The 26,514-nt window shown below is 42.8% G+C and overlaps 1 protein-coding gene across 7 annotated transcripts in view; it reads left to right on the top strand.

Annotated features, from left to right (window-relative positions):
• Positions 1-26,514, top strand: part of LOC124612683 (la-related protein Larp4B) — a 335,239-nt gene that overhangs the window by 242,587 nt on the left and 66,138 nt on the right. For 6 of the 7 annotated variants that reach the window (XM_047141018.1, XM_047141016.1, XM_047141012.1 and 3 more), the window contains exons 3-6: positions 5,363-5,468; positions 5,637-5,795; positions 6,547-6,683; positions 6,760-6,872. In XM_047141018.1, the coding sequence (XP_046996974.1) occupies positions 5,363-5,468; positions 5,637-5,795; positions 6,547-6,683; positions 6,760-6,872 (515 nt within the window). Of the gene's footprint in view, positions 1-3,269; positions 3,359-5,362; positions 5,469-5,636; positions 5,796-6,546; positions 6,684-6,759; positions 6,873-26,514 lie in introns of those variants that run through there. The other variant, XM_047141014.1, reaches the window with a different exon arrangement.

Here is a 26,514-nt window from a genome sequence, read left to right as displayed (position 1 = left end):
TAAATCTGACTGATAGTGTTGATTAAACTCCCTTAAACTTGATAGTGGAGTGGGGGGAGGAGAGCTATTTAAGCTTAGTTGGCCTAAGTAGGACAGTATAGACATTGACATCTGGTTTAGTTCTGGATGGACACAGTTTCTGCCTGTCCAAGTTACATTTGATACATTATAGTGCGGTGTAATACAAAAGTGAACAGTAAATAGTTCCAACTAGTTGAATTAAATGCACAAATAGTGAGAGATCATTTTTACAAATGAGTAATGCTTACAGTTCAAAAATTCCTCTTCCTATACTTGAGTTCTTAAAATTGTTTGAAATGTGTGATTGAATCATACTGTTTGGGGGGGGGGGGGGGGGTTTACTCAATCCTCTCTCTTGTGAGTTGTTCCCCCTCAGAAAAGTCTTTCCGCTCCTGGGATTGGAATGACTCCTTACCCTCTCCCTTAAAGCCCCCTTCCTTTCGTCTTTCCCTCTCCTTCCCTCTTTCCTGATGAGGCAACAGTTTGTTGCGAAAGCTTGAATTTTGTGTGTATGTATGTGTCTGCTTGTGTTTCTATCGACCTGCCAGCGCTTTCGTATGGTAAGTCACATCATCTTTGTTTTTAAATATATTTTTCCCGCGTGGAATGTTTCCTCTATATGTTGTTAAAAAAACCTTGTCTTGATATATTGAATAATTTACTAAATAAGAGAGGTCTTAAATTTTAAGACTACCTATCCTAACCTTGTTAAACACACCTGTGTACATTCATGCAGCCATTTTCTTGGGTTAACCTGAAAAATCCTATTTTATTATAAAAAAAAAATTCTGGACAAATACATTCCTATAAGACTACTATGCACTAAAAAAACTGCTGTACGTAGTGGTATAAATGTACTCGTAGGAGAATATTCCCCAAAGTTAATTTTGATTATACCAAAATAATTTCCATCTTGTCTTTATAATTAGTGTAACTTGTCTACGTTCTTACCAGTATTTAAATGTTTACCTTTTAGATACTTTTGTATTTGAGATCTAGATATGCCTCCTGGACTGAAATTACAGGCTATGTCTTGAGGTATAAAAAATTTTCAAAAACATAAAAAACTACTGAACTAACGCATGCCATGTGATGCCCTTTCCTTATAATATAGAGGGTTTGGTATGTCAAGACAATCAGCAGCTTGTAGAAGCTTTTAGCTGCTTCAAGAAAGAAAGAAAGAAAGAAAGAAAGAAAGAAAGAGCTTATCAAACTGTACTATATGAAGTGAGTCATCAAGGATAAGTGAGGGGGAGGGGAAATACAGTGAAAGTCAGCTGCTAATACACTAGAAAACGTAAGTTGCAAGAAAGAACAGATATAGATAGGTAATGGGAGTCGTCATTTCAGTGGTGGGCATATTTTCGTATGTTTCCTAGAGAGAATAATAGAATCCATACTTGAAAAAAAAAAATTGCTGTCCAAAACACAGCTTTCCACAGTGCATGGTATGAATCGCAACGTATTGTATGAGGGAAATAGGACAAGCTCCCACCAAACTCTATCTCCATGGAAGTCTGTGGGCACTAGCTTCCTTCCTCTGCTAAATGGATATGCTCCTAATGTCAGCCAAGAAAGTGAGTATATTGTATAAGTCAAGGCCAAGTGAGTGCCCAATTGTAAAGTTTGTACTGAGGCATTGGTAGTACAAGAATTGACATTGTGGAATGTTCACTTACCAGTCACAGCTACTTACTGTTCCATAGAGATGCTGTGTGTTAAAAGTGTACAGTTCGTGTCCATTAGGCCTCAATAACAAGTTCGTGAACATAAAGCTGATACAAACTGGAATGTGATTTGGTCGGTCACAGGTTGATATTCCCTCTAGAGGTCTCCCTAGCTATGAGGCTGTACTAAGAAGTAATAAAAATTATGGAAAAAGGAAAATGTGTCTGGGTTTGAGTGAATACATATACAATATGAAAACAAAATAAATTGAAAATGTCAGGCGGACCAAGTTGTTGCCAGTGTTAAGTGGGAAGAAAATTAAAGTGGTGGGGGAGAATTGTGGGTAGAGTATACTTCATTTCAAAGCAGAGCTAAGTGCTGTGGTGATATATTCCAGACCAAGAGATCATTATGCAACTACACACAATCCTTTGTCCCTGCAATTATGTAACTACCTCGTATAGTGCACTAGCATGTCATAAAATTCAGCTGATAGAAAAACTGTAATTGCAGATACAGTAGTGGATATTATCATACCTTAATTGGTAGAGAACATATGAAGTAAGCTGCTTTGTTAGCTTATCTGTTTCATACTAGGAACATTTAAAAGTCAAAGAGCTTTAAAGTTTTTCTGAATTCTGTAGTTTACATAAAATCCAGATTTAAAATTTGGAAAATATAATTTTAAGAAACCAGTAAATTGGTGTTGACAGTCTTTCACACAATAAAACATGTGGAAATCATAAGAGGAAGTCTTTACCTGATAGCACTAAGCCGGACTATATTTACAAAAATAGAGGTGGCGAAACTTCTTCATGGAGAGAAGAAAATAGTCTGATTATCCGGAAAGTTGAATTCATTAATTACCTTACCAAAAACTTCGCCATGTTATACGTTAACCGCAGATGCTACATATCTTTCACTTCAATAAATATGTTGTTTGTAATAAATCTTGATACTCAAAGATATTTACAGTTACGTTATTAATCATCCTTTAACTAACAACGCACAAATGACAAGGCAACAATTTCTTTGAGTTGTCTACAATACTGGCGACTTGGAGCAGTCTTCTTGGCTTTCAACGGGGAAAAACTCCGGCGTCGTGACACACTATAAACACTTCGAACTCATTCGTGTTTCGCATGCAAGGTTTTTTCGTTTCTGTTGGTCAGAGTTATGTCAGTTCCTCCATCCATCTCTGTCAGCAGCAGAAACAAGGTTGGTTTGGTGTAAGCTATATTTGTATTTCGAGTTTAGATACTGAAAATAGCTGATAGTAGACGTCAAATGTTGGGCACTGTGTGACCTACCAGACTTTAGACAGTTGCATATTGAAAAAGTGTCGTAATAACCTACAGACTAGTCCTCATAAAATGATTCAGTTGCAGGTTTGCTCTGTAATTCGATGTAAGGAAAACGGTGCGCTGAACGTTTACTAGACAGAAGAGACATGTATTTCATAATACATAACTTGCTTACCGCTCTGTGTTAAACCATTACACAATTAGTTATGAATTCCGTTATTCAAGTTTTCTGTTTTGGACTACTAGATAGCGCGCAAGTAAGCCGCAGGCCCCATGATGCAACGTTTCTGTGGCATGTGCCTTCTGGTCGGCCATTTTGCAGGTTTCTGTGAGAATTGTGTTGAGTTAGGAGATTCCGCTCACCGGTAAGGAAATATGTTTCTGTTTTTCAGAGCTATTAAAACAGGATTGTGTCATGTATCTCTATACGTTTACAGAATAGAGCATTATAGTTATATCACATACATTGAGTGACTTAACAAATTGTGAATGCGGTGTACCTTGCATCTGTTCGCTGAGGAGCAGTCGATAAAGAAGCCTAATGATAAGGCACATGGTTTCCGGGTCACTTTATAAGGGTAAATTGCAGATGTAAATGAAGGATGCAGTTTGAAATCACTTTTATTAGCTAAATTGTTTTCTTGCAAAACCTGTGTAGTGTTTCTTCATATGACTGGGATATTATGAGAGTTGCTGTAAATGGCTTCTTAAGTATCGTTATGGATAGCGAAACAGCTCGATTGGAACGCAGTAGTTGGTGATAGTTTCTGCTGATGCACTGAGTAGAGAGTGATGTTCAGCCACATTCAGCAGAAAACTATCTCTAAATTGGATTTCACGGCTTGTTAACAAGTGTTTCATTCAGTGTCTTACTTTATTTGATGTGTGACGGCGCTCATTTGTCCATAACCTTTAGTAAGGGGAGAGCAATTAATGCCAGAGAGCGAGGGACAGGCATGAGTCATTTACTTGTGGAAAAATATGTAACACTCAATGAATTACTGCGCATATTATGTATATCCAAGAGATAACTGTACTAATATTTCATAACCGAAAATATGAATGTAATAGAGGCATAGTTAAATTGGCTCTTGCGTCGTTAGGACCGCAGCACATCTGCTTGAACGCAGTATTTGCAAATAAAGAGGATCTAGGATCGAAAGAATCAGTTACGTGTGGTGCAGTGTGTTATTACCCGCAAACACATATCCAGAAATTACGTAGAACAGTTACCTCCGATTAAGGAAACTAAAGCTTATAGAAATGTATGTGAAATTTTCTAAGGTGTCAGTTCTGATAGATGGCAACAGTAAATGGATATTGTCTCAAGCTGTTGGCGAAGATTGAAAATAAGTTTCTGACGGGGTTGGCAGTACTGCACTAGTAGTTCTTGATAGATCGAAAAGGAAGAGGCATAACCATGTGCGTTTGGCTTATACCAGATCTACCACTTCTGTTCACATAAATAGTTGAAAAGGAAATTTACTATTGAGAAAACGAAATGGGACAGTTATTTATACCTAGTTTACTGAATACCCCTTGCTTACCCAACTGCTGTAGTTGTATGCCAAAAGAACATCTTTTTGCTGTTGTTTTCTGGGAATTAAATTTGAGTTCTACAATGTTGTTGTCATCAAAATAAAATGTCTGGCTAATAAGGAATTGTTTGTATAAGTTTAGTAAATTCAGGCAACTGAATTTTAGTTGAAATGTGCTGCGAATCAGGAAAAAACTGTAACACTTACTGGAAACACAAGTGTTTCTTTGGTGGTGAAGTTTTCAAAGATGTCACATATTAAAAGTAGGTCTTAATTACATAGGTTCAAAGCAAAACTTCTAATATGTGGCTTACAAAGTCAGTCAAAACGTATTGAAATTTCTTTTATGTTGATTTCCATTTGTACATTGAACTATAAATACTTCCTTGCCAGGTTTGGAATACTCTGAAGGTGGTTTCTGTTTCATTGACAGTGTGCTAATTAAAAAATTACTAAGTATTCAGTGAAGATTGAAAAAGGACAGTATGTCAGTATTGGGTTTAAAAATACAAAAGTAAGTAATAAATGGTCATTGTCTTTTAAGAGAAGTATTCCAGTGGCTACTTCTGTTATTGGGACCTTAATGTCTGTTCTTACTTAATGGTTTATCTTGCTGTCTGACCAACCTGTCAGTGCTGAAATTTGATGTAGGTAAGAAATTAGAATAATGTAAGCAGGTATCTGTTACTTAAATTGTGTCGAGCCTTCTAATCTATGCCCAAGTTAACATAGTGACACCAAAGAAGTTTTGTTGTAATTGTACCTGTATTAGCTCCTCCTCTCCCTTTACTCGAACAGTTGAGATATATGATATGGATTTGCTCTTTTCAGCTTACGTGTACATGAATGGGGACATTGGCAAGCTCCCTTCAGGGGCGGTGTACCCAGCCACCCCTGACTCGCTGGCCACCACGGCAACTACGAGCTCAGATTTCAGGTGAGTATTTGCTTTGGACGTCAAATATTTGTGGTCTCAAATGTTAACATTATTCACAACACATCCACAGTCTGTCATTGCTAATTTCACATTTTTCTTTCTCATATTTCTGCCATGCTGGTGTTCCATCTTCTAATGATATGAAAATTTTGTGTGAATTTCTTACAGCTCTCTTAATGGCCTAGGAGATTCACTGGAGACGTACGTGCAGGATAGCAGTCCTCCAGGGGGATCGCTTGCGGATCCGAGCCCAGGATCTGATGCAGGCATCCCCCTGGACCAACTAAAACAAATGCTGTCTTCGCAGTTAGAATATTACTTCTCAAGGTACGGTCCTCGCCCATCATATTGATTGTAATTGTCTTTGTAGTTCAGTAATCTTTATACAGACGACATGTTTCCACTAAGTGAAAATGCTGCTGCAGCTCTCTTGTAGATAACATGAATCCAAAAATTATTTGTTCTGCAGTTTATGTAACTTTACTTGTAATGCTCTTCTTCCTAATTTTTTGCTAAGCTAAGAACTGGTCACCTCAAGCCATTCTCATGCAACTAACTGTGACTTAGGTTTAGTTAGTGGCTGTTAAACATATCCGAAGTTGTTTCAAAATGCAACATTATCTTAGAAATGTCTTAATATGACTATCAGGATAATAAAAACAGTTAATTTGCTTCACCACATTTGTGTCCCAGTACCTCCTCAAAATGAAGGACAGGGTCACTGTGTGAAATCCAATATGTAATGTATTCTGATGACTGCCAGACTTTCCCCCTATATATCTAACCTAGGCCTTAGGCTAGGTGGCAGATCAAACTGTCACCACAATCAACATTCCAGGAAAAAATAGAGATGCAAAATAAATGTTGTCAGTGTTCTTTCTATCTCTTTGCATATGTTTATCACATGCCATATCATTATTTCATTTGTCAAAGCTGACATCAGGTATTTGATGAGTGAATGCATTTAAATACATTAAACAGTTAACTCTGTGTGAATGGAAACTTAAATTAGTACAAGGTGACTTATCACACTTTACTTCTGATGTGCTATTGTTAAAAGTTAATTTTACAATTTCAGGGAAAATCTGGCAAATGATGCATATTTATTGTCACAAATGGATAATGATCAATATGTACCAATATGGACTGTGGCAAATTTCAATCAAGTGAAGAAACTGACAAAAGATATAAAACTTATAACAGAAGTTTTGAGAGGTACGCTTGCTGGCATATCTGATTTGATGTAAATTTAAGGACTTCATGAAAAAGTTTAAAGTATGATTTGTTTTAGAGTCACCAAATGTACAAGTTGACGAGGAAGGTCAGAAGGTGAGACCAAACCACAAGAGATGTATTGTAATTCTGCGTGAAATACCTGATCACACCCCATTGGAAGACGTAAAGGTAATTCATGTGGAATCTTTTTCAGTATTGAGCTGTGACGTTAAAGTTGTGGTTTTGCCAGATATGTTCAATAATAAAATTAAAAGTATAGTTTGTGGTATGTGTATGATGCTTCACTGGGAATTACAGTACATAATAAATTTATTATACAGTGTATATTATATACAGTGAATAAAAAATGTGGCACTCATGGGGATTGTTAGGTGCAGCTACATGCAATCCCTGCACTACAGACTATTCTCATACATAATTATTGCTTCAGTACGTTTTGAGACTAGAGCAGTATCTTGGAACAATAAATAGTGACTGACTTAACACTGATTTACCAGCTTCTGGAAGCAGGTGTGACAAGAAAAGGGAGCAATTAAAGGATTTACAGATGAAGGAAGAGAATTAATTTTTCCTGTTACCTATCTACATGGGGTTCTGAAAAACAGTGTGCCATTGACAATGTTTGTCAAACTTAGTACAGCTGTTTTAATGAAAGAGTTTTGGCACATTTTAAAATTGTAGATTACCACTAAGTTTCCGTGTTAAGTTCATTTTTTTATATTGTCCCAGTGTTGCCTGATAACTGTCTAATGGTTCTCAGTTGTCTAATGGGACAGAAAGCAATTCACTTTCAGTTTAATGAAATCTGTGTGTTAATAGATATCTGAACTGACTGTGATACACAAGCCAATAAGAAATCTGCGCAAGGCATCAAATAAAATACTTGATTAGAATTTCCCCAGTTAAGTTGGCAGTATTCATATTGATTTGTGGGGACTTCAGTTATTTACAACCAAGATTGAAAGTAATGTATAATTTCAACCACTAATAATAAATATCTCTTGTACATGCAGATAGTCTGAAATTTAGTGGATTATAGAATGAAACCTTCATGTGTAAATTACATCAGAAATTTCTAAATTGATAAGAAAAATGAATTTGCAATTCATATCCATGTAATTGTACTATCAGTTTCCCACAAGTCATCAGTGCATTTCTGTAACCAGTTACTGTTCAAATACGTCTCCACTTTCCATATTTGACAAGAAGGAAAAGAAAGTAATTCTCAACAGCAAGTTTTTTTATTGTACCATGTATTATCTTAATGTTAACAATGACACAGCTGCTGGTTTTATGTTTGTATTTTAATCTTAGAATTTTGTTATAGTACGGGAAATAAATTTTCTACATCTATATGTTAAGTGATATGGATTTCCTTCCATGTTTATTATATCATCCTGTCAGTTGGTTTGTATTTTCCCAGATACTTGAAGGTGTCTACAACATTAGCCCTCCCGGAAGTGTTGTCCAGTGTAATTTTCTGTGTCTGCATGTAATCATTTCTATTTTGATTACTAGTTTAATGAAATATAGCAGCATTGGTGGCATCATTTCCTCTGTGGTGTGTTGCATTTGTGCCTATTACAGCTGTGTTCAGTCCATTGTTCATGAAATAGTATTTTTTTAGAGTTTAATGAAAATTAAAAGTGTAGGCCAATCTAAATTGCTCTTTTTCCTAGAATACTTCTAGATACTGGATTGCTTAGGTACATGGTCCTAAATTCTTAAAGCTCTTCATACCCTCCGGTAGGTTCAAGGCTTGAGACTAGTCTTACATGACCTTATGAAGTTACCTGGTTTTCAGTCACTTTCTTGTGCAGTGGTTCCACAAGTGTGTTTCCCACCCATCAAGGGTCTCCTTAATGTGTAACTTTGTCTTAGTAATACAAATTTTATGCAACAGTCTTCTTATCTGGGAACCATTCAGTGGTTCTCAGTTGTTTAATGGGACAGAGAGCAATTGTCCATTCAGTTATATGGACACACTGTAAAAGTGAGTGTACTGAATGAGAAATATTTCTAAATTTTGCCCCAGTAAGGTAGTACAGTAGTAGAATTACCTCAAACAATACTAAATAGGGATTTTATGCCCACTCCAGCTTGTGAAACAGCCCCCCCCCCCCCCCCCCCCAGATGGCAGCGTGTGATTTTCTGATGAAGGCTGTGTCTGAAAGCTAATGTGTAGGGTCTTTTAACTGTGCTTGTTTACAACTTAATGTGTAAGCTTTACTGTAAGTAGCAAACTGGATTTTCCTTGTATTGTTGCTGATCCATATGTAATCAGTCTTGCCTTCTCATCCTATCCAGTAAGTCTCCTATGACCTGGAGTTTTGGGCAACTTCGATTTTACTTTCATTGAAGTATTATGCATGTATTTGCTAGGTAATAGTATCTGTCAGTTTAATGCGTGAAAAGTTGCTGGAAAAGAATGTCAGAGACTGTAATGGCTAGTCTTATTTCAGAAACAGAAATTAAGCAAATTAATTAAATGTAGGGTAGTACTGAAAAAGATAACAAAGTAGCATGTTGGTGACTTAGCAAAGGGAAATCAGTTGTACCAAGAAAGTTCAGGGAAATCTATGGAATTGGTGTCTTCGTGGGATTTAAAGAGCTCTTCTGTGGCATGGATCAAAGTACAACCTTCAGTCAAATCACTCTTAATAGCGTTCTGCTTAGAATGGAGATGCTGTGTGAAGGGAGTTGATGGAGTGTTACATTTGTTAATATGTTTGTTGGTTAGTCACTACCACCTCTGGCATCTGTATTCACCTTGGGGGTTCTTAATTATTACAAGTGGTTTCGGGGCTGCCACATCAGTTTCCTGTAACGTCAGAATTTTGTACTACTGCAATTGTTAAGTTTTCATAGGGACACACAGAGAGTAGGCACCCAAAAGAACCTGATTGTCTCAAAATATGCTGCGTGACATGCTCACTTTTTGTTTTTTTTGTCCTGTCCCTGAATGCCATATGGCCATGGCATAACTTCAATCAGATACACATCCTCCCTCAAAATGGTCGCCATCTACCAATATCCTTTTTAACTGCTAGATTAACTTTTGGGATTGCAGCCAGATGACGTAGATTCTTTGGCACGCTATTTCGGCTGGCAACCAGTCAGCCTATCTTTGAGTGAGTGTTTTGCACTGGAAATTGGTAGTTCACTTCACTAACTTTATACCAAAAATTGGTGCAAAGATGCATTTATGAGTATAATATTTACGGGTGCACCTGTGTGTGATATTTGAAGGAGGTGCAAAAACTTGCCAGAGATCACTCGTATAGTGGCTGTCTTTGTGCTTGTCTCCTTGCCAGGTTTTGATATAGCAGTCTCCAGGGCAAAACACTCACGTGAAGATGGATGAACGTTTGTCAGCTGAAATATCATGGCAAGCAGTAGAAATCAGCTGGGTGCAAGCCAGAAACTTAGTGGCCTGCTACTGATTACACTGGGAAAGTCTCAAGAATCAAGTGCTGCTGGCAGGATTGCGAAAACATGTTCGAAGGAAGGTCCTGTAAATCTGCTCTTCTTATGGTAAGAGTGCTGTCATATAGATAAGAGTAGATAATTGGATAGCGTGAGATCAGGGGAGTGCAGGTGGTGTGGCAAAACGTTGCTTGCAAGTTATTGGACAAGGACAGAACTATGTAAACTGACATTGCAACAGCCAGTTCTTCCCACATCAAAGCTCTGGATGCTTACGCCAAATTGCATCACGTAAACGGTCAAGGATCTTCTTGTAGTGGGTTTTGGGTACCATAGCACTTTATGGTATCAATTCCACATGAAAACTATTTGAATAAAAACATTTCGAAATCGCCTTGTCGTCTTGACCTGTCTTGTCATTGCTTTTACTGTCTAGGCATGTACCAGGTGATTGTTACTTCAATTATTAATAGCACAGGAAAAGCCATCTTCAATTAAGATCTATTTGAGAAACATATCGTTAACACTACTGATAAAGTCCCCTCAAATTGTCACACAGTCATGTTGGTATTGCGTCGGGAAGTATAGCACACCGTGCTGGGTGACATGTAACAGGTTCAGGTCATCAGATTTTTCTAGGGTGTAAAATGGCTTGCTGCTGCTGCAGCTTTTGTGAAATTGTCTATCGTTTGGGAGCAGTTGGGACACACCAGCATTGCAACCTCTTCAGTCTGAGTATTCAGTTCAAACCATTTGTGGTTGACTGGTATGCACATTCCAAACACACTCCCCTTTAAAAAATTGACAGTGCTGCCTAAACACAACACAACTCAGTGTGGTGTCACTGTGAGCTTGGCTGTGTCATTTGAAATGTTTTTGGTAGTGGTTTTACACAATTTCTATTGGAACTTGATGTTAAGTCTTTAATTCCAACTGTTGCTTGCTGGAGTTCTGATGCACTTAGTCAAATAGGTCACAACAAATATTCTGCCCTACAACTACATTCTTGTAACTCTTCAGGCTTTCCCGGCGATCTAATGACATCTTGGGTTGTCGGGTGTTCTGCCGGATATCAGCGTTGTACTTGCACGATATTTCGGTCACGTAGCTCGAGACCTTCATCAGGTGCGACCTGAGACTGCTCCTCGAGTGGACCTGGTCCAGTATTTATGCCTATGGACTTCCCCCTCCACCAACGGCTGCAGGCGCTTCTTCTGTGGTCCGCGCCCATTCCCTGTGACCTGCTGGAGCGTTGCTGCTCCGTTTTCCGTCCGCTGCGGTTCTAGGTGTTCCCTCTGCGGTCCGCGCCCACCAAACCCGCTCCTGGGGGTTTCATCTACGGTCTGGGGTACCAGGCGTTCCCCCTGCGGTCCGCGCCCGCTCACCACGACCTGTTGGAGCGTTGCCGCTCCGTTTTTCATCTGCTGCGGCTCTGGATGTTCCCTCTGCGGTCCGCGCCCACCAGTCCCACTTCTGGGTGTTCCATCTTCGGTCTGGTGCTCCTGACGGACTGCCAGGAGCACCAGACCGAAGATGGAACACCCAGAAGTGGGACTGGTGGGTGCGGACCGCAGAGGGAACATCCAGAGCCGCAGCAGATGAAAAACGGAGCGGCAACGCTCCAACAGGTCGTGGTGAGCGGGCGCGGACCGCAGGGGGAACGCCTGGTACCCCAGACCGTAGATGAAACCCCCAGGAGCGGGTTTGGTGGGCGCGGACCGCAGAGGGAACACCTAGAACCGCAGCGGACGGAAAACGGAGCAGCAACGCTCCAGCAGGTCACAGGGAGTGGGCGCGGACCACAGAAGAAGCGCCTGCAGCCGTTGGTGGAGGGGGAAGTCCATAGGCATAAATACTGGACCAGGTCCACTCGAGGAGCAGTCTCAGGTCGCACCTGATGAACGTCTCGAGCTACGTGACCGAAATATCGTGCAAGCACGACGCTGATATCCGGCAGAACACCCGACAACCCAAGATGTCAACTACATTCTTATTTTGTAAACCACTAGTGTGTGTTGGAGGGTATGTGCTATTGTACCAATCATTATAGTTTATTCCCATTCCATTTGTGTATGGAGGATGGGGAGAATGATTGTCTGATTACCTGAATGCCCCTGTGCATACTGTAATTATTCTAACCTTGTCTTCATGATCACTATGTGAGCAATAAGTAAGGGGTTATATATTTCAAAAGCCATCATTTAAAGCTGGTTCTTCAAACTTAGGCTTCTAATAATCTCAGTTTGTCTTAAAGAGTCTGCCACTCAAGTTTCCTCAGTCTCACTGTAACATTCCCCAACGAATCACACAAATCTGTGACCATTCATACTGCCCTTACCTGTATATTTTCAATATCCCATGTGGGTCCTATTTGGTATGGGTTTCACTCTTGAGCAGTATTGTAGAACGGGTCACACAAGTTGATTGCTAAGAAATTTCCTTGTAGATTGATTGCATTTCCCCAGTATTCTACCAGTAAACCGAAGTCTTCCACAATAGAGCCTCACACACACACACACACACACACACACACAGAGAGAGAGACAGAGAGAGAGAGAGAGAGAGAGAGAATAATTGTGAATAAATTATTGCTAGGTGTTCACTATGCTTACATCCAGCTGATAAAAGTTCTTCAAAAGTTAATTAGAAAAATGATCCTCAAAATTTTACTTCGCTATCCTATGTCAGTAATTTTAATAGGCAGAGTTGTCAGGATTTGGAAGACTCATTTTGTTGTTTTTGAGAAATGCTTCACACATAACATTTACCATTCTTGCTCTGAATTTAGAATTGAAGTCCTACTTCCGAGCCATCTAAAGTATTTTAAAAGACAGATGTCCGAGAGGAGATCACTAGCCTGAATATTCTGGTGCAAATTTTTCCAAATGTTTCATTCTGTCATTAAGTTTGAGATTTTAAATGTCACACTACACCAGTGACAAATGTCAAGAAATTTGAAATTGTTAAGCATAATTGTATTTGCCACCAACGCATGGCTGAATTGGTTTCTGATGGGAAAATATTACTTACATAATTTCATCATAGTGCTTGACTATTTCTATTATGCCGTTCACTTGATTCTGAAAACAAAAAACTGAGATATTACCAGAAGATGTAATCAGTAACACTTACATTATCAAATTTGTCCAATCGTTCTTGTATGTGGCAATAACAAGACTATATTTCATCTGAAATGCTGTTTACATAGGCAAATAGTATCTTGTCTCTTAAGGCGTAGATTGAACTAAAATGTGTTCGAACTTGTCCCGGTGTTGGCTGTGAACTGTCTAGTGGTTCCCAGTTGTCTAAAGGGACAGAAAGCAATTATCCATTCATTTACACAGATTCTTAGTAAGAGAAGTATCTGTACTGATTGTGATACACATTTGTTTCCATTAATACCTGTGTACAATAAAACAATCCTCTCAATAAACCCCTGGAAATTTTTGTAGCAGTTAAGTTTAATGTTAAAATATCTACACACACAAGACTGTAGAGATGAAGGTGCCAGCGAAAATTATTACTCAGCAGAGTACTTTCTTCCTTTTGTGTGCAGGATTGTTGCAGTTCAATTTGTCCATTTCCACAGCACTAACAGCAGTTAAACGGTTTAGCAGTAGCTAAAGACCAACCTATTTTGGTACGTGACACTACAGGGAAATGCAAAATTCTCTCTCTGATTGGGGTGTTACCGTGACCCATTGGATAATGAAAAAGGTGGATGTAAACTTAGCCTACACACACTCTTTTCTCACATTCGATGTGCTTCCATCGAAGATTAAGGCTGGTTATGAAGCCATCACAGTCCAACCGCACAGTCTAGATCCAGTGTGTTGTTACTAGTGTCAGCATTATAACCACACTCCCATGTGTGTCCCACTACAAGGTGTGTTACTTCGACTGGAGGTACTCAGAGGGCTACTGGTCTCCTCCTCCTCCTCCTCCTCCTCTCGTTGTACTGATTGTAGTGGCGACCATGCTGCCTCAACCTGTGAGTGTCCCGTGTATCTCGATGAATGTTCCGTCCAAGAGATCCGGGTGAAGGAAAAAGTACTGTATCTCGCAAGTTGTTGGCTGATCTAAAGCCGCACATTTTACAATCTGGCACTTACAGTAATGTTCTTGCTATGCCCTGCTCCATGAAGGACATGGCCACACAGACATTCAACCTCCAATTCATTACTGTAGTTCTGAAATCGCCCATTATCATGGTAGCACCACTGTCTCCTTCTCCAACAACTGCACAACAAGCCACCAAATCTTTATCCCCAGAGGCAAAATCACCTGCCACTCAACTGGCAGTCTGGAAAGGACAAAAGGAACACTTCCGCAAGGACTTCTTATGTCCCTCAAGCCAATAACTATCTGAGTCATCTGCAAACTGTAAAGACACTTACAAAATAGTACAAAGGCAAACAATCTTCTACCCCGACTCTGAAATCGTCTTAAACTGTGTCACTGCACGATACCCTCACCTGGCTGACATCCATTTCGCCACTGGGCACCACCTAAAATTCTTCTGCCCTTGAGTCTGCAGGCCGACCCAGAGAGAGTGCCGACATCTTCCGTCTTATTTCACAGAACGGGATCCTCCAGCCTCTGCGCCCTGTAGAAGAGTCTTCGAAAGCCAGCACTCGGCAGCTGCAGAGGTGACTGCCCTTAGTTTTTTTCGTCCTTCCCATTCATCGTCATGACTCTTCTCCCTCGGGACATTTGTGGCATGAGATCCGGCGAGGAAAAATTACGTCCGCCGTTGGAATTGCAGAGTCCAGTTGTTTCCTACCTCCAAGAAACAAAATTGCATCCTCACAACCTCTTTCACCTCTCGTTTCTCCTTCTGGTTCTCATTGACCTCTCTGAGGACAGCATTCCATCTCTCGGCAGAGCCATGCTGCTCACTTGGGGGTGGTGTCCTAGCCGAACCATCAACCGCTGCCAGGTGTTGAAGTTGGCAATTTCCTTCTTAATTTCACCTTTTTCTCTTTTTAATGTCTACATCCCTCTGTCATTCGCTGCTGCCAGAGCAGACCAATCCAGCTGGTTGATCACCTCCTGCACCCTGTTTTGCTTCTTGGTGATTTTTTTTTTAATGACCACCATCCCCTTCGGGGCTCTTCAAGAGCCTGTCAGAGAGGTTCCCGCTTGGCTGACCTCAATCAACTCAGCCTCATCGTCTTAACACTGGTACATGTGTGCACACACTCCATTCAGACTCTGCAAGCACCTAGTTCCATTTGGACCTCTAGTTCTGCACCGTCCAGCTTGCCTGTCATCTTGAGTGGTCCATTCTGACACGTTTTCAAGCAACCATTTCCTATGCGCTATCTGTTTGCTGACTCCGACCTCAAGTGTGTATGAACCCAATTGGCAGCTTCCTGAGGCCAGCTGGAGACTTTACTAGGCCTTGACGATCTTTTTATGAACATAATTTCCGCATTTGTGATGACCAGGTAGAGAATCTTTTGAATGTTATCCTTACTGCTACAGAATGTTGGCATACCTCGCACTTCATCTTTACTGCGCTGTATCCTGGTTCCTTGGTGGGCTGAGGCATGCCATGATGCGATTGGCATGTGGAGACGTGCTCCCCTTGTTCTTAACAGTCATCCTAAGATACTGAGTTGTATTTGTTATCAGTTGCAAGTGTGGTGTTTTTGCATTCTTTGGGATAGCAAAAACACTAGCTGGATTTAATTTACTAGTTCTTTTAAGAGTGTCACTCCCTCTTCCATTGTGTGGGGGCAACCTCCATTGGCTCTGTGGGACCGTGGTCCGTTCCCCAATTTCTGACCTGACTGCAGCAGATGTGAATGCTACTGCTATTTCGAACACCGTGGGTCACTATTTTTGCAGAGATTTTGAGCTCCACCACTATTGCCCTGCCTTCCACCTTTGGAAAGGTGTGGAAAAGGCCTGGGTGATGCTGTTCTCCTCTCAGAATTGTGAATTCTACAGTGATACCATGAGATAGCAAGACCATGCTCTCACTTCATCCTGATGTTCTGCCCCAGGGCCAGACGATGTTAACATTCAGATGTTGCACCACATTTCTCTTGTGGGCAAATACCTTCTCCTTCATACGTACAATCACAGTTGAGCAGATGAAATGTTTCTCAGACACTGACGTGAAGCCTGTCATACCCATACCTAAACCTGGTAAGGACAGACACCTTCTTTCTAGCTACTGCCCAGTTCCTCTCACCACCTGTGTTTACAAGGTGACAGAATCTATGATTCATGCCCGGCTGGTGTGGTGGCTAGTCTCGCACAATTTACTAACCACTGTACAGTGTGGATATCAAGTGTGTTGTTCTGTAGTTCACCATCTTGGTACCTTGTCAACCCATGTCACGAACAGTTTTCTGCAGAAAACTGAATCTGTGTTTCTTGATTTCGAGAGAGAAGACACCTGTTGGAGGACTGAACTTCTGTACTCTATACATGTGGGTCTTCAGATGCTGCCTTCCCCATTTCCTTCAGGAATTTTTACAAGATGAGTGTTTCTAAAAGGGATGTTTGGGTTCGACCTTGTCGGACACCTTTATCCAGAAGAATTGTGTGCGTCGTGGCTCCATCCTGAGCATTGTCCTCTTTGCTGTAGCCGTTAACCCATTAACGCCAGAATTAATTTTTTCGTAATTTAAAAAAAATTACATTATGTCTGTAAAAGGCATAAATTAAACAGAGTTGTTTCGACGAAAGTGATTACCGGCATTAGTGAGATAGTTGATGTTGCCATATGGCAACGCTAGGCGCTTTCACTACCTAAATTTATATGGATTAAAACTTCAACTAAAATAAGTGGGTTATTGAAATTTCTTATTACATATACAAGTTTTGTGCAAATTTATTATTCAGTCTTCATAATACAATTGATACTTTATAACTCAGTACAATTAATAATCAAATCTTGAACTCTTATTTTACATGAAATGGAATAAAACAGTCAATACACAATCCCACATTACACTTTGAACACATTGTTCGCACGATAGTTTTACAGTCCTTGTGTGCACACCTTTTCTTCGTCTTTCCTTCTGTGTGCTGGACAAGGTGGTCAGTCTTATCAAACCTAATTGAATCGAATATGCGGCTGTCGGAACATGCCCTTGATGCAGATGGTCTCCTGGCTCCTTTTGGTAAAGCTTGGTGTCTTTGCAAGTACACTGTTGCTACTTCTCTCTTGAAATCAGGCTGAGAAACAGTTTGGTTTCTTGCTTATTTATACAAAATCCAACTGTTTTGTATGGCGACATCTAACATCCATGTAAAGAGAAACCAGTACCATCTCTTGCGACTTACTGTAATGCAAGAGCATGCTAGATTCTGATCCATCTGATCAGTACCTCCCATATATGTATTATATTTGGCTACCAGTTTAGGTCTGGGAATCATTATATTTCGCTTTTTTAGTTGCGAGAATCTCTTGACTTGGCCAACTTCTTGTGCACCACACGAAGAAGAGGAGAGTGTGACAACTGAGTTGTCCAGCCACCGCACGTACAGTAATCAATCATTCTTCTCTATTGCTGTCTCAGGATACCCCCGATCTTTCTTGGAAAATAATTTTGGGGCTCAACAAACACATCACCTTCAATATCGTCATTATAAAGAATCTCCAGCGCCTCAGCAAGCGAGAAACCTCTTCTAAAACAAAAGAGAGAAAATTCGTCCTTTTACTGAGTACAAGCGCCTAGCGTTGCCATATGGCAACACCGACATTCAAAAGGCGTAAATGAACGTAATTTATTTCACAGCAAGCAGTAACCTCGAAAGAATATGTATGTGAGTATTTAAAGCACAACCATACTAAAAAAACCAATTATATGTCATAAGTTACTGTGTTAAACACTTACTCGAACTTATACTCGATTTTTCTTCATCGTTCAGCAGACGACGACTTCAAACACTGCTTACGCCGAAGAATTTAAATGTATTGTTAAAACTGTTGCATTGTAATTATCTTTACAGTCTTGTGGAGTGGAATCCAGTGCTGCCAACGCTCCTGCTTCGTTGATGTTGTGGAATCAACAATTTTAAAAAAGTGTTACAAACGTTGCCATATGGCAACGCACGGCGCTTATGGGTTATTGTTGTTATGGCTGTCTTCCCACGAGACATCTCTGGTTCCCTTTCCACCGACGACTTTGCAGTTTAATGCAGTTCTCCACAGACTTGTCCTGGAGCAGCGTCTTAAGTGATGTCTCTCTTCTTTAGGTGTGGAGCATTAACAATGGCTTTTGCTTTTCCACTGATAACAGTTTATATGAATTTATTGCAGCAAAGTGGCTTTCTCCCACCGTCTTCACATCTTGGGCCTGTTGCTCTTCCGTTTGCTGAAACTATGTAATTCCTGGGGCTCGGTCCTGCCACTTAAGTTACCTGGCCGCACACTATGCCTCAATGTCCTGTGTGTCCCAAGTGGTACTTCCTGTGGACTGAATCAGATCAGCCTCCTCTGTTTATTCTGGTCCTTTGTCTGTTTGAAACTAGACTATTGCTGGCTGTTAATTCGTCCATGTTATGCTGTCTTGATACAATCCACCATCATGGAATACATTTGGCTGATGGAGGCTTTTACACTAGCCCAGTTGGCTGTTTGCCTGCCATTCCTGGCCATCCATGTTATGTCTCATTTTCCGATGATTCCCTTGACTGCCATTGCTGGGCCTGCCCTTCTTCTGTATTACCTCTCAGAGTTAGATTTCGGCTACTGCTCCACCACCTTAACTATACATTACCTGCCATGTTCCCAATGGGTGTGAATGGTCCGTGTTTGTCTTGGACTTATTTGCTTCCCAAAGACACTACTCTGGGTTCTATTGCTGTTAGTTTCTTGACCTTCGCACACAATTTAGCAATAGCACCTTCTTGTACACTGGTGGTTCAGAGACCGACTGTGGTGTCTGGTGTGCCTTCATCATTGGCACTGACCATTTTTGGCATTGGCTTCTGGATCACTGGTCTATTTTTACACAAGAGCTGTTCGCCCTCTTATCAGGCCACCCCCCCCCCCCCCCCCCCTCATAGCAATGTGGCAAAGGATGTTTAATCTTCGGTTTGGGACTTCCATTCTCTCTACAGTGTGTTTCGTGGATCTTTCTCCAAAGGACGTCCTTGGTATTGGATCTTTCCTTTAGTCAGTGGGGCATAACATATCGCATAGTCGCTTTCAGCTTCTTTTACTTATTGATGTTCTAAGATTATGACATAGGTGCTTATGACATAAGTAGTTTCTGCACCCTTAAACATGGCTGGCTCACAGCTACATATGGTGGTGAAAGGAGCTGCGAGGGGAGCGGCAGTGAAACAAGGTTCTGCAGCAGATTGTAATGTCATAAGGAGGTGTATCGCTTCAGTCATTTATTACTACATTTCATGGAAAACTTATTTTCTAGTATGGTGGTAGTAACCCTCCTGTGGGTGTCTGTACATATCCTGCTGTGCCTTTCCACGGGCTACTTTGGTTTTCTTAGTGCTATGGACGTCTGTGTCTCTGGAGCTGCTGACCTCTCACTGCTACGGACGAGTTGTTTTTGTTTTTCTGTGAATAAAAAAGTATTGAGTATTTATCATACAACATATGTGCCTCATTGCGTGCTGTCACTTGCAAAGAAATACTCATTTTAATACCTTGAATCGTTATTACTATGACTACACGATTTGCAATGATCGTCTTCTGATATAAAACGCGCCAACTCTAGAACAAAACTGTAGATCTTTTTGCTCACTCGCTGCAGTATGTGATCAAAGTTTTCATAGTGTGTTTTAACTCTGCACAATCTTTAAATTTCATGCACTGTTTTAATTAACTCGATGCAGCACAGTAAATATGATGGATAATAAAAGGAAATTGTATTCCTTATCAAGTGGAAGATGTCAGACTGCAAAAAAAAAAAAAATTCCCCCCCCCCCCTCCTCCCCCCCACCTAATAGTTCCTGAAAAATCAGATAAGTATTTCATATTGCCCTGAACGTCATCACTCAGCACAGGCACCAGCATACAAAAGATGCCGAAGCACGGAATGCAGAGAATACACCTGTTGCAACAAAAGGGTTAATGAGAAATGAAAATGAAACATACATTTCTCTTAATATTTTGATGAAGTGAAGAATATGAAGCAGCTAATTATGAAACATGGTATCTTATGGTTGATGCAGTTTATGGTGAATGCTGTTTTAGGATGAAATTTAAATTTGATATTTGTGTTAGGTAACAATTTTATTTAAACATTACAAAATAACACAGGATGTGAATGAATACTACATACTTTGCTTTTCACTAAAGCAAATATATGTTGTATCACTTTTTGAGCACTACTGATTCGAAGAAAAGCTTTTAACAACTTGCATTCCATTATACAGACATAAGGCGTCTACCCCCAGGGGGTCCACAACTCTTATGTGGATACGTGCGTAGCGAGCACGGGACCCCGAGCTAATGTGGCCCTCCTTCCTTTCCGGGCTGCATACCCTCCCTTTCCGCATCCTTCCCCGTCCCCCATCTTCGCCCCCCTCAACCCTCACCCCTGGCTCTTTCCTTCCCTTTCTCCCCCTCTGGGAGTATGGTTTGTGCCTACGTCCGGAGACGGATGCTCGAAACTGTTAAAAATTCCTTGCTTTCTACACTTGCAAGTCTTCGTCCTTCCTCTGTCCTTCTCTTTTCCTTCCCTCCTCTCTTTGCCCTTTTCTCCGTTGCGGCGTTTGAGACCTCTCTTCTTTCCTTTCCCTTTCTCTTCTTTCCTCCCTGTGCGTGTCTGAAGGCCGACCCACGCACTTCCATGCGTAGCCGGTGATGGGGTAACGCGTAATTCCCCGCCCCGGGTAGACAGGTAGGACACGTACGTACCCCCTGGTAACGGCCAGGCCCAGGGAGGGGTGATTACCAGAGCTGATACCTTCCGAAAGTGCCGATTGGTCCCTCCGTCCGTTTGTCGGGAGGTGTGACCTGAGGTGTGAACAATCACCTAAGGCGGGAGTGCCCTCAGAGAGGGCCCCCACAAGGGAGGAGCGCGACATCGGAGACGCCGGTAATCATGGGGATTCTTCCGCAATGGTTTCCTCATCTTCCACTGTCTGCTCACAAGCATAAGTTCACTGAGTCTCAGCCACAGACAGTTCTTCAATCTTTGCCACAGTTCCTTGTTGTTTCTCGGTCTGACGAAGGTCACGACTTTTCCACGGTCAACCCTTTCATTATTTAGAAAGGTGTCGACGCAATTGCAGGTCCTGTAAAGTCTTGTTCCAGATTACGGAATGGCATCCTGTTGTTAGAAACAGTCAGTGCCCTCCAGGCACAAAAATTGCTGCGTACCTCACTACTACACACCTTCCCTGTCCGGGTGGAACCGCACCATACTTTAAATCCCTCGATGGATTGTCTGACGAAGAAATTCAGCACTACCTGTCTGACCAGGGCGTAACGGCTGTTAATAAGGTTATGAAAAGGGTTGACACGAACATCATTCCAACCCGCACTGTCTTCTTGACATTTGACAAAGTTCAACTCCCATCGAAAATCAAAGCAGGCTATGAGAATTTCCTTTCTCCCTTACGTCCCAAACCCTACACGTTGCTATCGGTGTCAGCGGTTCAATCACACCAGCCAGTCCTGTTCCAATCCGGCCAAATGTGTTACGTGTGGCAAGGATGCCCGTGAGGGTGCTGGTCCACCTCCATCCTCTCGCTGCATCAACTGTATGGGTGACCACGCTGCTTCCTCTCGAGATTGTCCCGTTTTTAAGGACGAAAAGCTCATCCAGGAAATTAGAGTAAAGGAAAAGGTGTCGACCTTTGCTGCTCGAAAATTATTCGCCAGTCGACGGCCCACCGTGCCTCAGACAGGAAAATACAGCACTGTCCTTGCTTCTCCTCGGCCAACAAAGGAGGCGGCCACACAGACTTGCGACCTCACCTTTAGTGCCACGGTCGTCAGATCGGCCAGCGCGAAGATCACCCGTTCAACCTCACCACTTTCGCCTGCCCACTCTCTGGCTCACCCTTCATCGAGTTCTGCTAAATCTCGACCCCAAAAGTCAGACACCAAGACTTCGAAAAAAGAGCATACTCGTGAAGAGTTTTTACGTACCGCAACTTCACAACCATCGGTCCTCCTTCCTCTAAACATCATACTTCCAAGAAGGCTACAAAGAAACCCAGTTCCTCTCCTTCTCCGCCAAGGCGTGTCCCATCTACAGCACCACCTGGCGGAAATCGCCCTCGGCCGTCTTCTGTGTCGCCGAGGCGCACTTCTGGCGGCCGATTGCTGGTGGCAGGAGCTGCTCCTGACCAACCTATGGATCAGGATCTTCTTCCTTCGGCTGAATGCCATTCCATGCTGTCGGTCGCAAGCTCTGAGCACTCGTTGAGTTGACAGTGACCTTGGTCACATTCCTCCATTTTCTGTTCACCCTATGTCCATTATCCACTGGAATATCCGCAGTATTCGAGCCAATCGGGATGAATTGTCGATCCTCTTACGATCCTACTCGCCGGTCATCTTCTGTCTTCAGGAAACAAAGCTGCGTCCCCATGACCGCTTTGTTCTCCCTCATTTTCAGTCCGTCCGATATGATCTCCCCTCTGTTGAAGGCACTACAGCACATGGAGGACTCATGATTCTTCTCCATGAAACTCTCCATTATCACCCAATCCATTTAAATACTTCCTTCCAAGCTGTCGCCGTCCGTCTTTCCCTTTCCGGATACACATTCTCTCTTTTTACTGTATACATTCCATCGTCCACACCAATGGCACGAGCTGATCTCCATCTTCTTGGTCAGCTTCCACCCCCATATTTGCTGGTTGGGGACTTCAATGCCCACCACCCGCTTCGGGGATCTCCACATCCTTGTCCACATGGCTCACTATTGCAAGACGTCTTCCACCAAGCAGATCTAGTTTGCCTCAACACTGGGGTCCCTACGTTTTTGTCTGCCTCCACGACAAGTTTATCTCATTTGGACCTTGCGGTTGGTACTGTTCCACTAGCTAGGCGCTTCGAATGGTTCGCCCTTGATGATACACACTCATGTGACCACTTTCTGTGTGTCCTTAGACTGCAGCCTCAACTGCCCTACATGCGCCCGCGACACTGGAAGTTTGCCCAAGCTCATTGGACACTTTTCGTCTCTAGCGACATTCGATGACCGTCACTTTCCCAGCGTCGACAATGAGGTCACACATATTACCGATGTTATTCTTACAGCTGTGAAACATTCAATACCACGCACCTCCGAATTGCCGCGGCGCCCCACAGTTCCTTGGTGGAACGAGGCTTGCTGTGATGCAATACGTGAACGACGACGTGCTCTCCACGTTTTCCGCCACCATCCTACTTTGGCCAACTGTATCCGCTATAAGCAGTTCAGAGCGCGATGCCGTCGTGTCATCCGCGATAGCAAGAAGGCAGTCTGGAAATTCTTTATTAGCTCATTTAACACCTTCACTCCCTCCTCGGAAGTTTGGAGTCGGCTTCGACGGTTCTCAGGCGCGCCTAGTTTCTCCCCGGTCTCTGGGCTCACTGTCGCGCATGACACATTAGTGGACCCCGTCGCAATTTCTAACTCATTGGGTCAGCACTTTGCTGAGATTTCGAGCTCTTCAAATTACCCGCCAGCGTTTCTCCCGAAGAAACGTGCAGCGGAAGTGCGACCTCTTGCTTTCTCCTCTCAAAATCGCGAAAGCTACAATACTGTTTTCTCCCTGCGGGAACTCCAACATGCACACTCTTCTTCTCGCTCCTCCGCCCCAGGACCGGATGGTATCCACGTCCAAATGTTGCTGCATTTATCAACCCATAATCTGCGTTACCTCCTTCGCCTTTATAATCGAATTTGGACCGTCAGTACTTTCCCCAGACGATGGCGGGAAGCTATCGTCGTTCCTGTTCCGAAACCTGGAAAGGACAAACATCTCCCCTCTAGCTATCGCCCCATTTCTCTCACGAGTAGTGTCTGCAAGGTTTTGGAGCATATGGTGAATTACCGTTTAGCGTGGTGGCTGGAATCCCGCAGTCTTTTAACACCAGCCCAATGCGGATTCCGACAGCATCGTTCTGCCGTTGACCATCTTGTTGCTCTCTCCACTTATATCGTGAACAATTTTGTCCGGAAACGCCAAACAGTAGCAATATTTTTTGATCTGGAGAGAGCATACGATACCTGTTGGAGGACAGGCATCCTCCGCACACTGTTCTCTTGGGGGCTTTCGAGGTCGGCTGCCCCTTTTTCTTCGCGAATTTATGGCAGAGCGCACATTTAGGGTGTGGGTGAACACTACTCTCTCCCGTACTTTCTCCCAAGAAAACGGGGTACCCCAGGGCTCCGTGCTGAGTGTTGTACTGTTTGCCATTGCCATCCATCCAGTTATGGATTGTCTCCTTCCTGATGTCTCGGGCTCCCTCTTTGTGGACGATTTTGCGATCTACTACAGCTCTCAATGGACCAGCCTTCGTGAACAATGTCTTAAAGGATGTCTCGATTGCCTCCACTCTTGGAGCATCGAAACCAGCTTCCGTTTCTCTCCCAGTAAGACCGTTTGTGTTAATTTTTGGCGACGTAAGGAGTTTCTTCCGCCCTCCTTACATCTAGGTCCTGTCAACCTTCTGTTTTCAAACGTCGCTAAATTCTTGGGTCTTATGTTTGACAGAAAACTGTGCTGGTCCTCCCACGTTTCGTATCTTTCGGCTCGCTGTCTGCGATCCCTTAACACCCTCCTTGTCCTGAATGGTACCTCCTGGGGAGCGGACCGAGTGGTCCGTCTCCGCCTCTATCGTGCCTTAGTGCGCTCGAAATTGGACTATGGAAGCATAGTCTACTCCTCTGCTCGGCCGTCTATTCTTCGGCGTCTCGACTCTATCCACCTCTGTGGATTACGTTTAGTGTCTGGAGCTTTTTACACCAGCCCTGTGGAAAGCCTTTATGCTGAGACTGCTGAACCTCCGCTGTCCAATCGGCGAGCAGTCCTTCTGAGTCGTTATGCTAGCCATCTGTCTTCCATGCCTGCCAATCCAGCCCATGACCTTTTTTTCGACGTCTCCTTTCGATGTAGGGTATGCTGGCTGCCCCTCCTCCCTACTACCCCCGGGAGTCCGCTTCCGTCAACTGCTCCATTCTCTTTCCTTCTGCTTTCCTAAAACCTTCTTGACAATTTGGGGTACAGCACCGCCTTGGCTCCGTCCCCGGATCTGCCTGCTCGGTGACCTTTGTCGATTTCCCAAGGATGGTACCCCTACACTTGTTTACCGTCGGGCATTTGCTGCTCTATGTGCACAAATGACGGACGCCACATTTATTTACACCGACGGCTCAAAAACATCGTTAGGTGTAGGGAGTGCGTATATTGTTGGGGACACCCCAAATCACTTTCGGCTTCCCGACCAGTGTTCGGTTTATACTGCGGAGCTTTACGCTGTTCTCCAGGCTGTCCACTACATCCGCCGCCATCAGCGGATACAGTACGTAATCTGCTCAGATTCTCTCAGCTCTCTCCTCAGTCTCCAAGCTCTTTACCCTGTCCAACATCTGGTCCACCGGATTCAGGACTGTCTGCGCTTGTTCCACCTGGGGGGCGTCTCGGTGGCGTTCCTCTGGCTCCCGGGACACGTTAGTATCTGTGGAAATGAGGCGGCCGATATTGCAGCCAAGGCTGCAGTCTCTCTTCCTCGGCCAGCTATTCAATCGATTCCCTCCGCCGTTCTACGGAGCATTTTATGTCGTCGTGTTGTTCATTTATGGCACACGCATTGGTCGACACTTACCCATAATAAATTGCGGGACGTGAAAGCTCTTCCTTGTGCTTGGACCTCTTCCTCCCGAACGCGTCGTCGGGAGGAGGTAATTTTAACTAGACTTCGGATAGGGCACTTTTTTTTATCCATCGACATCTTTTAAGCGGCGATCCTCCCCCACTCTGTCCCCACTGCTCTCAGCTGTGGACGGTAAGACACCTTTCGAGTGCCCCTATTTTAATCCGTTACGCTCCCGTCTACAGCTATCGCGTGATATATTGTCGATTTTAGCAGATGACACGCGCTCAGCCGACCGCGTTCTCAAGTTTATTAGTGCCAGTGAAATGACGTCAGTCATTTGAAGCTTTTTTTGGGGACAACCAACCCCTTTCTGTAGTGGATTTTTAAGCCTTCCTTCTGCTTTTAGTTTCTCCAAGTTTTTGAGTTTCGTTCCCATTGTTGCTGGTTTCCATTTTCGGTTTTTTACTGTTCCCTAAGTCACGGACCGGGCGCTAATGACCATGGCAGTTTTGCGCCCTAAAACCAAAAAAAAAAGGGCGTCTCTGTGCACTCTTATTTAAATCACTGTTACCAGTCAGCAAGCGCACCACTGAGAATAGCCAGACTCCCTTTGTTAAAACAGAGGCGACTGAC

Source organism: Schistocerca americana, chromosome 4 (assembly GCF_021461395.2).
Source record: "Schistocerca americana isolate TAMUIC-IGC-003095 chromosome 4, iqSchAmer2.1, whole genome shotgun sequence".
Classification (NCBI taxonomy): Eukaryota; Metazoa; Arthropoda; class Insecta; order Orthoptera; family Acrididae; genus Schistocerca; species Schistocerca americana.
This window is presented reverse-complemented; position numbering and strand designations above follow the sequence as displayed.